The 11512-nt window shown below is 50.9% G+C and overlaps 1 protein-coding gene and 1 pseudogene across 1 annotated transcript; both read right to left on the minus strand.

The window, feature by feature from the left end:
• Positions 1-3139: 3139 nt before the first annotated feature.
• Positions 3140-3889, minus strand: LOC119298648 (annotated as a pseudogene).
• Positions 3890-6781: 2892 nt separating this feature from the next.
• On the minus strand, positions 6782-10892 carry LOC119302600 (two-component response regulator-like PRR95). Its single transcript, XM_037579634.1, has 7 exons — positions 10529-10892; positions 9702-9863; positions 9479-9609; positions 9202-9354; positions 8594-8982; positions 7521-8223; positions 6782-7423 (listed from the first exon to the last, which is right to left on the minus strand). Exons 1-7 carry the CDS (start codon positions 10719-10721, stop codon positions 7331-7333), a joined length of 1824 nt encoding a protein of 607 aa, XP_037435531.1. The 5' UTR covers positions 10722-10892; the 3' UTR covers positions 6782-7330.
• Positions 10893-11512: the final 620 nt, after the last annotated feature.

Raw genomic sequence — 11512 nt, forward strand, 5'->3', positions numbered from 1 at the left:
CCGAAACAACATTATGTGCTCCTAGATTATATGTGAGTAAGTAGTCGATGATTTCAAAGAATTTCAAAAAAAATCTCATACGTATGGTGGCTTTGGTAGATTCGTAAAACATCTCGAAAATTTCAATGACATAGGGGCTGTCTCACAATCAAGGATGCAACCTCCAACGTTGTTTCTACGCCAGATTTTAAGTTTATGGTGACAATTGTTAAGTACAAACTTACACATGTTTTTTGAAACGAGGTGAAACATTATCATTTTCGTGAGCTTAAAGAGTAAGAGTTGCCTGAAAATCGAACTGTCAAGGAATATGACAGTCTTGAGGGGCTAGCCAACCTAACACAAAAAAAACACCACACAGCAGCCTAGGAGAAAAGCACTGTCAAAGTAGCACTCAAGCATCATCGTCATAACTCCTCCACGAGCAAGTGACTCTGAATTTACCATTTGTAACCACATATGCCACACTCAGTGAAAATAGTCATGTGAAGCCACACCAAGGCGACGGTGATTGTGAGGGCGAAATTCAAAGGAGAAATGTACATGGCTAGCGCCACAAAGAATTACCGAGTCGCACCAACCCTCAGCCACCATTCGAACCCTACTACCCTAACTCTGACTCCAGAGAAATAAATAGACCACCACCAGTGGTGGAGCTATGGCAAGGCCAAATTGGCCGTGGCCCGCCCATCTCATATGATTTTCCTGTAGTATATATGTATTTTTGGCCAATGAAAAATAACCCCTAGAATAATTTTCTACAGCCGGCCCACCCAGATTTCTGGGCCAAACTCCGCCACTGACCACCACGACCGAACAAGCACGCCGAAGAGCAGACTACCACAACGTTACAACATTCCCCGACCTAAAAAGTGCTAAACATACAGATTAACTACGAGCTAATTATAGATATCTCCTCCTCCCCCGACCTATGAAACTGCCACTAACCTTTGGTCCGTCTGTGCCGACGCAACTCCTAACACTGAAGGGACACCATGTGCTCATCCCTGCAATTGAAGGGTTTTCTCAGAGCTGCCCTGGACGTAGGAGGAACCACTCTACCGATGCCTTCAAGAAGGTAGCGACACCCTTGTCATCGAAGACTCCGGCCATTTAAGAGCATCTCCAGTCGCGTCCCTAACAAGGCCCCCCAAGCGAATTTTCGGTCGCTGGCATCAAAAAATCGGCCCAGTCGCGTCTTTAAGGGTTCAATTTTCGCCGGCTCGGGCCGAAATTGGCGCCGACGGACCCAACCCGAACCCGGCGCGCTGTGGGGCGCTCGGGGGCCCCGGGCGAATCGTTTTTAGCGCGAAAGAGCCGCGGGCCCTCCTTGCCAGCGACTCGTCTCGCTTCTCGCCGCTTCGTCGTCCCCATCGCCTCGTTTTCCGCGGTGAATTAATGCCAAAGCTGCCGCGCGCTGCCGCGCCGGTCAGCCTCCGCCATTGATGCCTCACGGGCGGCACAGTGAAGGCGTGACGATGCGCGTCCCCGCGCATGCCACGCGTAGACGAGGCGGCCAAGCGTGCTCGCGCCGCCTCCGCCTATATAAGCCGACCCCAGCGCGCCGGTGGCACGCACAGAGTCTCCACCGCCGACGCGCCCTCTCTCCCCTTCCTCCCTCTCCCCTCGCCATCCCAGTTCAAAAAAATGGCCGAACGATTCTCAGGCGACGGCGCGGCGGCGAATGGCTTCGGCGGCCGCCACCTTCACGAGGACGAAACTCGGCTCCTCTTCGAGGCTGAGTATCCGGTCCCGCCGGACATGCGGGTGCCCGGGGCATGGAGAATCAGCGCCGGCGAGGTCCCGGTGCCACCACCGCCCACCGGGGCGGCGCGGCGTGCAGAGATTGCGCATATCCGCGCCTCTCTGTCGCGGGCGGCGAGGGAGGGGCCGCGCTACCTCCCCGACAGCCCGCTCTGGAAGCCGTACTTCCGCCGCCGTCACGCCGAGCAGCTCGAGGCCACCAACGGCGTCATGCCCTCCGGGAGGATCAACTCCGAGGGGCGGCGCCGATGGTGGGGCGTGCCCGGCCGCACGCTGGAGGCCGTCCTCGAGTACATCGAGGGCGGCAACACGCCGAGGCTGGAGTACCCCCCTCCCCCGTCCTTCTCTCGCCGCCGTGGGAGCTCGTGGACACCGAGGCGCATGGACCTCGGGGCGTCCTCCTCCTCGTTCGGTCGGTCGACCGGCTCTCCCTGCCTCCGCCCCGTCAAGTCGGAGCCCCAGGACACGCCTGTCAGCCGGCGCACCCGCAGCTCCGGTGTCCGCATCGCCGACTCCACCCCCGCTTCTGAGCGCCTCGTCCTCGTCGCGCTCAAACCGGAGCCCAGCCTCCCCCCGGATTATGAGGAGATAGCCCGGCGCGGCTTCTCCGACGCGGACGCCCTACGGTGGGCGCGCGACGACTACCTCCGGACTAAGATGGCCCGGCAGACCCGGGCCCTGGAGGAGATCGCCGCCCGCAAGCATGGGCGCGAGGACGAGCACGGCGTCGTGATCCTCGACAGAGACAACGACGAGGACGCCGCCGGACCGTCCAACCCGTCGCGCCAACCGGGGGAGGGTTGCAGCAGGGACGGCGGGCACGGCGGAGGCGGCGGCGACTACACGCGGTTCTACAGCCTCCTCGGCATGTAGAACTGCAAGGGCGGCGGCCGGCGAGGAGCGGCGAGGCGAGCGAGACGGCGGGCGGGCCTAGTAGTGTGCTTTTTTTGTAAAATATTTTAAATATGTACGAGTGGGCGTGTTTGTGCCGTATTTGGTTGAATTTGGTTTGAAGTCGCCGAAATATGTATGAACTCGCCGAAAATGGTTGAATTTGCGCCATGTTTATGCCGTTCAAAAAAATCCCGTAGGCACTGTGACTGGATGGCATCACACCCCCAGCGCGCGTTTTGCGCCGGTGCGTCACCAGAGGGCGATTTTTAGCGCCTTCCGGGAGGCCAACGGGTGGAGATGCTCTAAGCATAAGCATAAAAGAAAGCCTTCGCCGGCATTGCCTCCCCCACGGTTAGCCCAACCACGGCCGGTTCACCCACAACTTCACACTTTGATGCCAATGTGAAACCATGCGCATTTTGCACGACAAAGTTAGAAATGACAAGGCACCCCTGAAATTAGCTGGCCCCCAAAAGAAACATTATGCTTTGTTCCTCAGCTCATTATTCTGTTATTGCCCACTCAAACTTGCAAGATCTGGCGCGAAACAAACTCAGGCGTCCACGGCGCACTTCGGGTACTCGAGCAGCGGCACGTCCCCGGCGCCGCCGCCTCCGGCGGCTGCCTGCACGGTCAGGCCGAGGATGGCGTCGCACCGCACGTACAGGTCGCGCCACGCGCTCTTGAAGGGCCCGGACCTGTACCTGACCCGCCCCATTACGACGAGCCGGAGCTGCACGCGCCCCGCCACGCAGTCCGCGTGCAGCGCGTCCACCGCGTCCGCCGACACCGGCACGGGGGCGCCCCCGTCGCCTCCCAGCAGCGGCGACATCGCCACGTCGGCGCCGGGGTCCTGGAGCACCAGCGGGAGCTGCGCCGGCGGGGCCACCATCTCGCCGCGGTACGTCACGTAGGCGAGGAGCCGGTCGTAGACCACGGCGGTGCGGTCGCTGGGGTTGTGCAGCAGCAGCGTGAACTGCACGGTGGCGGAGAGCGCGTAGGGCGTCGCCGCCGAGCTGTTGGTGCCGTTGGCGGCCGCGGCGCTCACGAGGCGGTAAACGCCGGCGCGCGCCACGGTGGCCTGCGGCTTCGCGGGGCGGTAGACGAGGAAGAGCGCGAGCGCGATGATGGCCGCGAAGACCGCGGTGGCGAGGAGGGAGGCGGCGAGGGCGCGCCTGCGGCGTCAGTCGCCGCGGTGGATCTCGCAGAGGTTCTTCTTGGAGGACTCCATCGAACTGCCGTTCGTTGCGCCGGACTTTGGTGCCTTGCCCGGAGCTTTATGGTGGCCGTTTTGGCGCGACGCCGCAGGCCCCTGGCTTTCTGCTTTGGCGTTCCGTGCACAGCACCGCATCCGCGTGCCGCCGTCGGATCGCGAGAGAGGCAGCATGCGTAGCTGCAATGCTGCGTGGTACGCGCGCGTTGGGCGCTCCATCGGAGGCCAACAGCGAAGCAGCTTGCTTTTTTTTAGAGAGAGAAGTTCTTTTGAGAGAGAGAAGTGAAGCAGCTTGCTGTATGCTCGGCAGTGGCGATGGACTGGGCCGTGCAGGTAGGAATGGGAACAGGGAGGCCCACTCCAGCCCGGACCTGGCCCAAATTGGCCCATGGAGCTGATCCAAATGCCGTTAGAGGCGAAATCAACAATCAAAAGGGTATGCAAAGATCACTCCCCGCCTTCCTGCCGTTGACAAATGGGGCACTGTATGTGCGTCATTTTTCGCAATTTGGAAGATTTTTTTCAGTTAAAAATATTTTAACTCGTAAGTCATGCGTCCAAATTATGAACCGTTTTCACCGTTTGATTTCTCACGTTAAGATGTTTGAAACTAGACCCCGTGTTAATAGGTTTGGACAAACTTATTTCACAAAAAATTAAAAAAAGGAACCGTAAAAATAAAAATAAAAATGTATGAAAACCGTAAAAAAATAATACCTAGAAGCACAATTCTGCTTTATCAATTTTTTAGGAAGCACATCTATGCATTTTCCTTTTCAGGACGCACGGTTGTGCTTCTCGCGGAAGCACATGCCGTGCTTCTCTCTTTTCGGTCATCACAACCAAGCTTCTCTTTTTTTTAAAGGAATCACAATTGTGTTTTTCCCTTTTTGGGTTGCACAGTTGTGTCTCTCACCGAAGCACAAATTGTGTTTTTTCTAGAGAAGCATAGCTGTGTATTTTTTTTCCTTCTTGTAGAAGCACAGATTGCGCCATATCTTTTTCTTCGAGTGCTTCTCGCAAAAGCACGTCTTCCTAAAAAGTTCCATCAAAACCTAGGAAAAACCAACAAAAGCAAAAAGGAAATTGAAAATGTGAGAAAAAAAAACAGCAAGCGATGCGCTCCAGCCCCCGCGAGCGCCTGCTGGAAAGACCCTCGAAGGCGCCTCACCTGGGCCGGCCCATGCAGTGAGTCATACTGTAGCAAGTGGCACTCTGTAGTGACCTTGAGCAATGTACTACTTTTTCCATTCATTTTTGAAACAATAAAAAAATATTTTTAAAAAGGGGAATATTATTTGAGATATCTTTTGAAGACATGGAAATTTTACCAAAAAGTTGAAACACAATTAAATACGAAACTTTTTTCAACATTTTTCGAAAAGAACATTTTAGGAAACTGTTTTTTTCTGAAATCTTTGAACAATTATGAAATTCCATTTTTGGAAAAACATCAGCAAATTTCAGAATCCCGGACATTTTTAAAAATGTCGGACATTCAATTTATATAATTGGCAATCAATTTTTCGAATTCAGATTTTTTTAAACGTGAGAAATTTAGAAATCTGAAACACAATTTATTTATTGTTGAACATTTATTTAAAGTTCCAAACATATTTGAAAAGAAAAATTTCAGAAAACAAAACAACATAAAAAGGTAAAAACGAAATGGAAAACACGAAAAAAAACAGAAAATAAAAAATAAGAAAAGACCGGACTGGATCCCAGTAGGTTCCCAAAACCGTATTTCATCAGACTACACTGCACTGAATTGGGCTGGCACATTTAGTTCGTTCGGTACCTCCTGTGTGCATCTTGCTAATAGTTTGAAGCAGAGAGTGTCATATAGGATTTACCAGTTTGCACTGCTACTAATCCACTAGTTCATCATGGTAATTCAAAGCAGCACTACGAATTATGGGAAGGCATAGCCAGAAGCGACAAAGGAGGCGAAACCTTCTAGTAATCATTATAAGCGAAATGTGGATGCTACGTGCTTTTTGGATGGCTCGGGAGCTGCTGTAGCGATTATACGGCCCCGAATATATTCCAACACCATGTAACTTAATAACCTTCAATGGTAGAGGCCACGATGATTCAAAAAGGTTTTGGAACTAACTATGTAAGTTTAGTAACCTTTAACGGTGGATGCCACAACGATTCAAAAAGATTTTGGAACTAGGTAAAAATTCGGGTTGTAGAAATATTCTTATGGAGTTTGACCCATTGAAGGTTGGTGAAGTTACATGATGTTGAAATATATTGCTCGCCTCTCTCATCAACTCAGACTGTTTGAACTCTTGAAGTAGCTGGCTGGAGCATGAATTCAATATGATATTGAAATAAAAAAGTCTCAAGTTCAAGACACTACCAACATGATATTAAGAAAAGTTTCTGCGCCTACATCCTTTCAGACTAAAATAGCCTAGACGTGAAGAAGAGTGTTAAAATATATTGCCCGTCTCTTTCCAACTGTTAAATCTGGAATCCATACACAACTATTTTAGTAAGGCAAGAGCTTTATGTAAGAGTAGAAGCCCCAAAAGATTAATTAGAGATTTATCTAGTTGGAGATGGGTATCTTTGAGAGAGCTTATAACCTTGGTTCGGCTACTTATCATCATTGTTTGAAGGAAGCTAATGTAGTGACACACAAATTAGCTTGATTTTGTTAGATTCAAACTCAAATTTGTATCGAAACGTGGATCGTTCTGTCATTATTCAGTCGGATGTAATAAATGATGTAACTTTTTTTTCCGGGGGAATAAATGATGTAACTTTGTTATGATTTACTCCCTCCGTCCCATAATACAAGTGCGTGTTTTAAAACACTCTTATATTATGAGACGGAGGGAGAATGAAGTTTGCCGAATGGCTTTCCTTCAATAGAAAAAAAGTTGCCATCCCAACTGACAAGCGATCATCGGAACAGACCGTATCTGAACAGTGCCTCAAACTTCAAGCGGCCGGTAATTTACAGACAAATCACGCAAGAACTTGCCGAGCCATCGTCCATACATGGCCAGAAGTTCAGTCAAATGTACGAAAAATTACAAACTGCCTTTGAATATAAAATGAATCCATCTAGTACGGAAAGACGACAGTATTTTGCTGAGGCAGTGAACTAAACTGCAGCAACGATGCTCAGTTCAAGAAAGCACACAAAAGCGCGTCTTAGGACATCCTTGACTGGCACCTTTGCAACCACACAGTCACAGAGTGCAACAACGTAAACAGCAAGCATGTACCAAGTCAGGCAGTGTGTTCTCTAGCTGCCTACTGACGAATTCTACTATGTACGAGCTAATCTACAACAAGTCAGCGTATACGTAGGAACAGGCTTAAGCATACAAGAAAGAAAGGTTGATAGTTGATCTCCACACTTTCAAAGAACACGCCGACGACCAGAACACCCAGTAGGCGCAGCACGGCAAACGGTTATCACCTGTGGTGATATACCTAGCTTGCTTGGATGTTCGGATCTTGCCGAACAAACTGACCCTTCACCCGGGGACGCTGCTCTGCAAGTAGTTTCCTGCTCTGGTACCGCACCTGCGCAATAATGGAAAAGAATGTAAACCCCAGCTCCTCCAAGTAGGTGAGATGCCACAAAAAAATTGGATCAAAATGGATTAGTTCTTGTGCCTACCTTCTTCTCGAAGCACCGTTCTTTCCTCTTGAGGCGAAACTTGTTCAGTGCAATCTCACGTTGGCTCAGCTGATGCGAGCCCTCCATGCTAGGATTTTCAGTAGCACTGTCAGATGCGTTACACTGTTCAGTAGGAGTGGCGATCCGGTTGGAAGAGCTTCCACAGGCACTGCCACTGAGAGCATTGCCAGAGTTGTTCAAAGAGTTGTTCAACACAGTACTACTTCCGCTTCCGCTTTCGCCAGCCATGGGTGAAACCTGCTGAGGGTTGCTGTCTGAGGGGATTTCAACGTGCAGATGCTTTTCATTTGCAGTCGGTGGAGGTAGCACTTCTTGTCGCTGTGTGCTTTCAGTCTGCTGACAGTCCATCTCTGCCAGATCATTCTGCTGCGATGAAGTTGCTTGCGTGTCCACCTCTTGCGACACTGGAGTTCTGCTATTCCAAATAGGAGGACCTGACTGTGGATAGAGAAGGGGTGCCACAGGTGCACCACTCCAGAATGGCTGCCCGTCAAACGTGAGGCCTCCAACTGGAACAGGAAGTGCTACAACTCTGATAGGATGGTAGATTGGGTCGGCCTTGTCTTGAAAGGGAGCTGCCGAATCTCCATTTTTGTTTTCCAGATCTGCGTGTGTTGCTGAGGTGCTGCATGGCTGAGCATCACCAGCGTTACCAAAAGAGGATATAGGCCTACAGTTGTACCTGTGAACAAGTAATAATTTCGACCGTAAGATGTCTTTCTAGCTCAACAACAATAGGATCTCCTATGTACTCTTGTGTAACTGTGAAACAAGTAAATGATGCATCAAGTTGCAGTAGTAAAGGCACTGCAAGAAGTTCCATGCCAAGGTTTGTGGCATGACCACTAAATTCTTCCCTATTATGCTTGCAATAACACATCCTGACAAACTGAATTAAACAGTCCCCTCACCATGCTCGTAAATAAATGATGAAAATATACATGGGAACAAATACTTCAACCAGAGCGCACTAGATTTAAGCTAAGCTTACAGCTATGTATGGATGACAAAAGCACTGATACCAGAGCAGGCAAAACAAAAGGTACACTTACAATGAAAAGGCAGATGAAGTTGAGTGGTTCAGGGTTCTCGTATCATTTTTCTCTTGGTCCTCTGTTCTGCCATAGTCAGATCTTCTGAGAGAAAGCTCCAACTGATGAGCTGGGATGGAGAACCACTTATCGCCGTTTCCTTGAGAGTTTGTTCTCACAATATCCACCTCCATCGGTGTGCTAGGCTTCGGTTCATCATCAATTATATGGACTACCTCGATACCTGTCGAGGCTTTCTTGCGCTTATTATCACTAGGGTTTTCAGGGTCTCTATTTTCCACAGCGTTTTTGGGGTCAGTAGATGATTGCCTTTCTGTTATCTGCTTAAACTCCAAGAAACTGTTGGTGTGCTTGCTCTCAGCTTCTGGTTCTGATCTTGTGCAAGAACTCTGCATGAGGAATACCAATACTTAGTTTATGCAAAGCAGCAGCAACATCTTTAGGTTCAACATAGAGGAAATCACTGATGGCCCATAGTTTCTACTACTAGCTATCAGGTACTTTAAGAATGATGGCTCATAGACAAGAGGAAATCGCTGATTCCATGTTACATCAAAACAACCAGCGCTTAAAAAATAATGCAAAATTATGTTTTCTGCTAAACTTACTTGAGCGTCACTTTCTTGTTCACTGCATTCTCTATTTTTACGGACCACATTTTGAGTTGGATGTTCATCTTTTGTCACTTCAGTCTTTTGCCCATGCTGTTCTGCGACATTCTCTTCTTGTTGTATCTGCTGCACATCGATCTGACCATTTGCCTGTAAAATAGTGTCACAGAGGTTTTAGTGGTCAACTCCAGTGAAGGAAACGGATCAAAGTTCTAATCCAATAAAATAGAGAAAGAAACAATTGTGATAAAAAGATGCAAGTATGTGATCTTACAAGTTGTTTTCTCCAAACGTGTTGCCACAAGTTCCGTAACTCGTTCTTTCGTATCGGCTTGACAAGAAAATCGGCTGCGCCCTTCAGCATGCATTTGAAAACCATGCTAACTGCATCATTCGAAGACATCACTGCATAGGCAGAAAAAAAAATTAGCATTAGACTAAGCTGCAGGAGTAGAATCTAAAAACTGAAACGAGACTGATATAGTCTGGGCACATACTTATGACAGGGATATTCTTGCACGCGTCATGTTCCATGATGGTGGAGAGTAGGAGGAACCCAGACATCAAAGGAAGTTCAACTTCAGTGAGGACAAGATCTATTTTGAACGATTTTTCCTTTAGTAATTCCCAGGCCTTGACACCATCAGAAGCTGCAGAAACTGCAAGAACAATATGAAACGTAAGCCCGAGGAAATATGACAGCCTCTGCTAAAATCGTGACAAAAGATCTAGAAGAACAAACAAATTAAAAGCGCACAACATGTTGAAAAATAAAATAAATAACAACTTTGCATCATTCTGAAGAAAACCGTACAATTTCAACATATGTTTGACTGTGCTAAAAATCATGCTAACACGACTTGGGTATGGCCGTGTGAGTAATTATGTTCAGTTAATCTTAAGCACAAATTAACACCAGGGATTAAAGCGTTCAAACCGTGCTCGATGGCTACAGAGCAATTTTCAGGTATTTTGAAGAAGAAGAAAAAACAGACTAAGGGATCTAATATCAACACCAGAGCTGTCATGTGTCATCTCTAGGCAGTAGACACCAGAAGAAGCATATCTGTCGAACTTTTCGTAAGGCTACTCGGAACTGGATCACGAGCCATCAGACCAGAGCAAGCATCTCCTATTCCTACCTACCGCGCCACCATGGCGAAACACTCATACGAAGTCGAACTCTGTAAAACCGGCAGCCACCTCCCGATCTGCCCGCAGACCACCAACCGGACCTCGATTCGAACTACCGACTCGACAAATGAACAAAAGCTGCGGCGGCCGATGGATGGATGGATCGATGGGAGGTAGTCGATGTGCGCACCGTGGTAGCCGCACTTGCGGAGCAGCGCGGAGATGACGTGGCGCGTGGAGTCGTCGCCCTCGGCGAGCAGCACCCTGACGGGCATCATCGGCAGCGCCCGCCGCACCTCCTCCTCCCTCCCGTCCTGGTCCACGTTCACCACCTCCCTCTCCTCCACCCCTCCTCCTCCTTGTCCTTGGCCGCCGCGCACCATCCCGGGCGGCTCTGTCTGATTATATCCCCTCGCCGGAGCCCGGCCGCCTCAGCTCGCAGATCAAGTTTGCCTCCACCACCACCAAAGCTTCTTCTTCTCCTGACGCCGGATCGCTGGAAGCTTCGAAATCGGGATCGAAATGCCAGTGGAGTCGCGATGGAGACGATTAAAACTAAGCGGCCGCGGCGGAGCGGCGCTATATAGCCCTGACGCCCCGCGATGCCGACAGGTGGGCCGGGGGCCGCCGGGGCCCGCAGAGCCAGTGGGTGGGGACGCGGCACGTGAGTGGGCGCGCGCCTCGGGGGAAGAGAAAATATCTGCGCGCGCTCGACCGGCGGGCGGGGCCGCCACGTCACGCGGCGCGCCCGCCCGCGCGGGATCGCGGCCAAGGTGCGTGGCGCCGGCTGGGCCAGTGGTTCGGCCAGCGGGCGGTCCGCCCATGCCTGGCGAGGAGGGGGAGCAAGCATCTCCTATTCGCCCGGGTTCGGCGAGGAGGGGGAGGGGAGAGGATCAGGCGATATTTTGCCGGGCCCGCGGGGCCACGTGGTAGGCCGCGCGGGAGGGGAGCCCCGATCCGCGGCTGGCGCCGGGGACACGTGTTGGGTCGGGAGGCGCGCGCGTCGCGGATGGGTGGCTTTCGATCCGGTTTTAAAATCGTGCGGCTGGGGAGGGGTGGGGGCGGGGGCCGCGGGAGCGTGTGGTTCTGGGCTTCGTGGGGCTTGTGGTGCGGCGGTGCGGGGCTGGGTGGTTGGCGCTTCCGCCGGGTGGGCCCTCGATAATATCTTGCGCAC

Source organism: Triticum dicoccoides, chromosome 5A, assembly GCF_002162155.2.
Source record: "Triticum dicoccoides isolate Atlit2015 ecotype Zavitan chromosome 5A, WEW_v2.0, whole genome shotgun sequence".
Taxonomy (NCBI): domain Eukaryota; kingdom Viridiplantae; phylum Streptophyta; class Magnoliopsida; order Poales; family Poaceae; genus Triticum; species Triticum dicoccoides.

What these genes read in the sequence shown, in the direction of transcription:
- LOC119302600 (XM_037579634.1), bottom strand. Translation starts at nt 10,721, where the DNA reads ATGGTGCGCGGCGGCCAAGGACAAGGAGGAGGAGGGGTGGAGGAGAGG. An exon ending in CCGCAAGTGCGGCTACCACG is followed by an intron (nt 9,864 to 10,528) that starts GTGCGCACATCG and finishes TTGTTCTTGCAG; the next exon opens with TTTCTGCAGCTTCTGATGGT. An exon ending in AACAAGAAAGTGACGCTCAA is followed by an intron (nt 8,983 to 9,201) that starts GTAAGTTTAGCA and finishes TTCCTCATGCAG; the next exon opens with AGTTCTTGCACAAGATCAGA.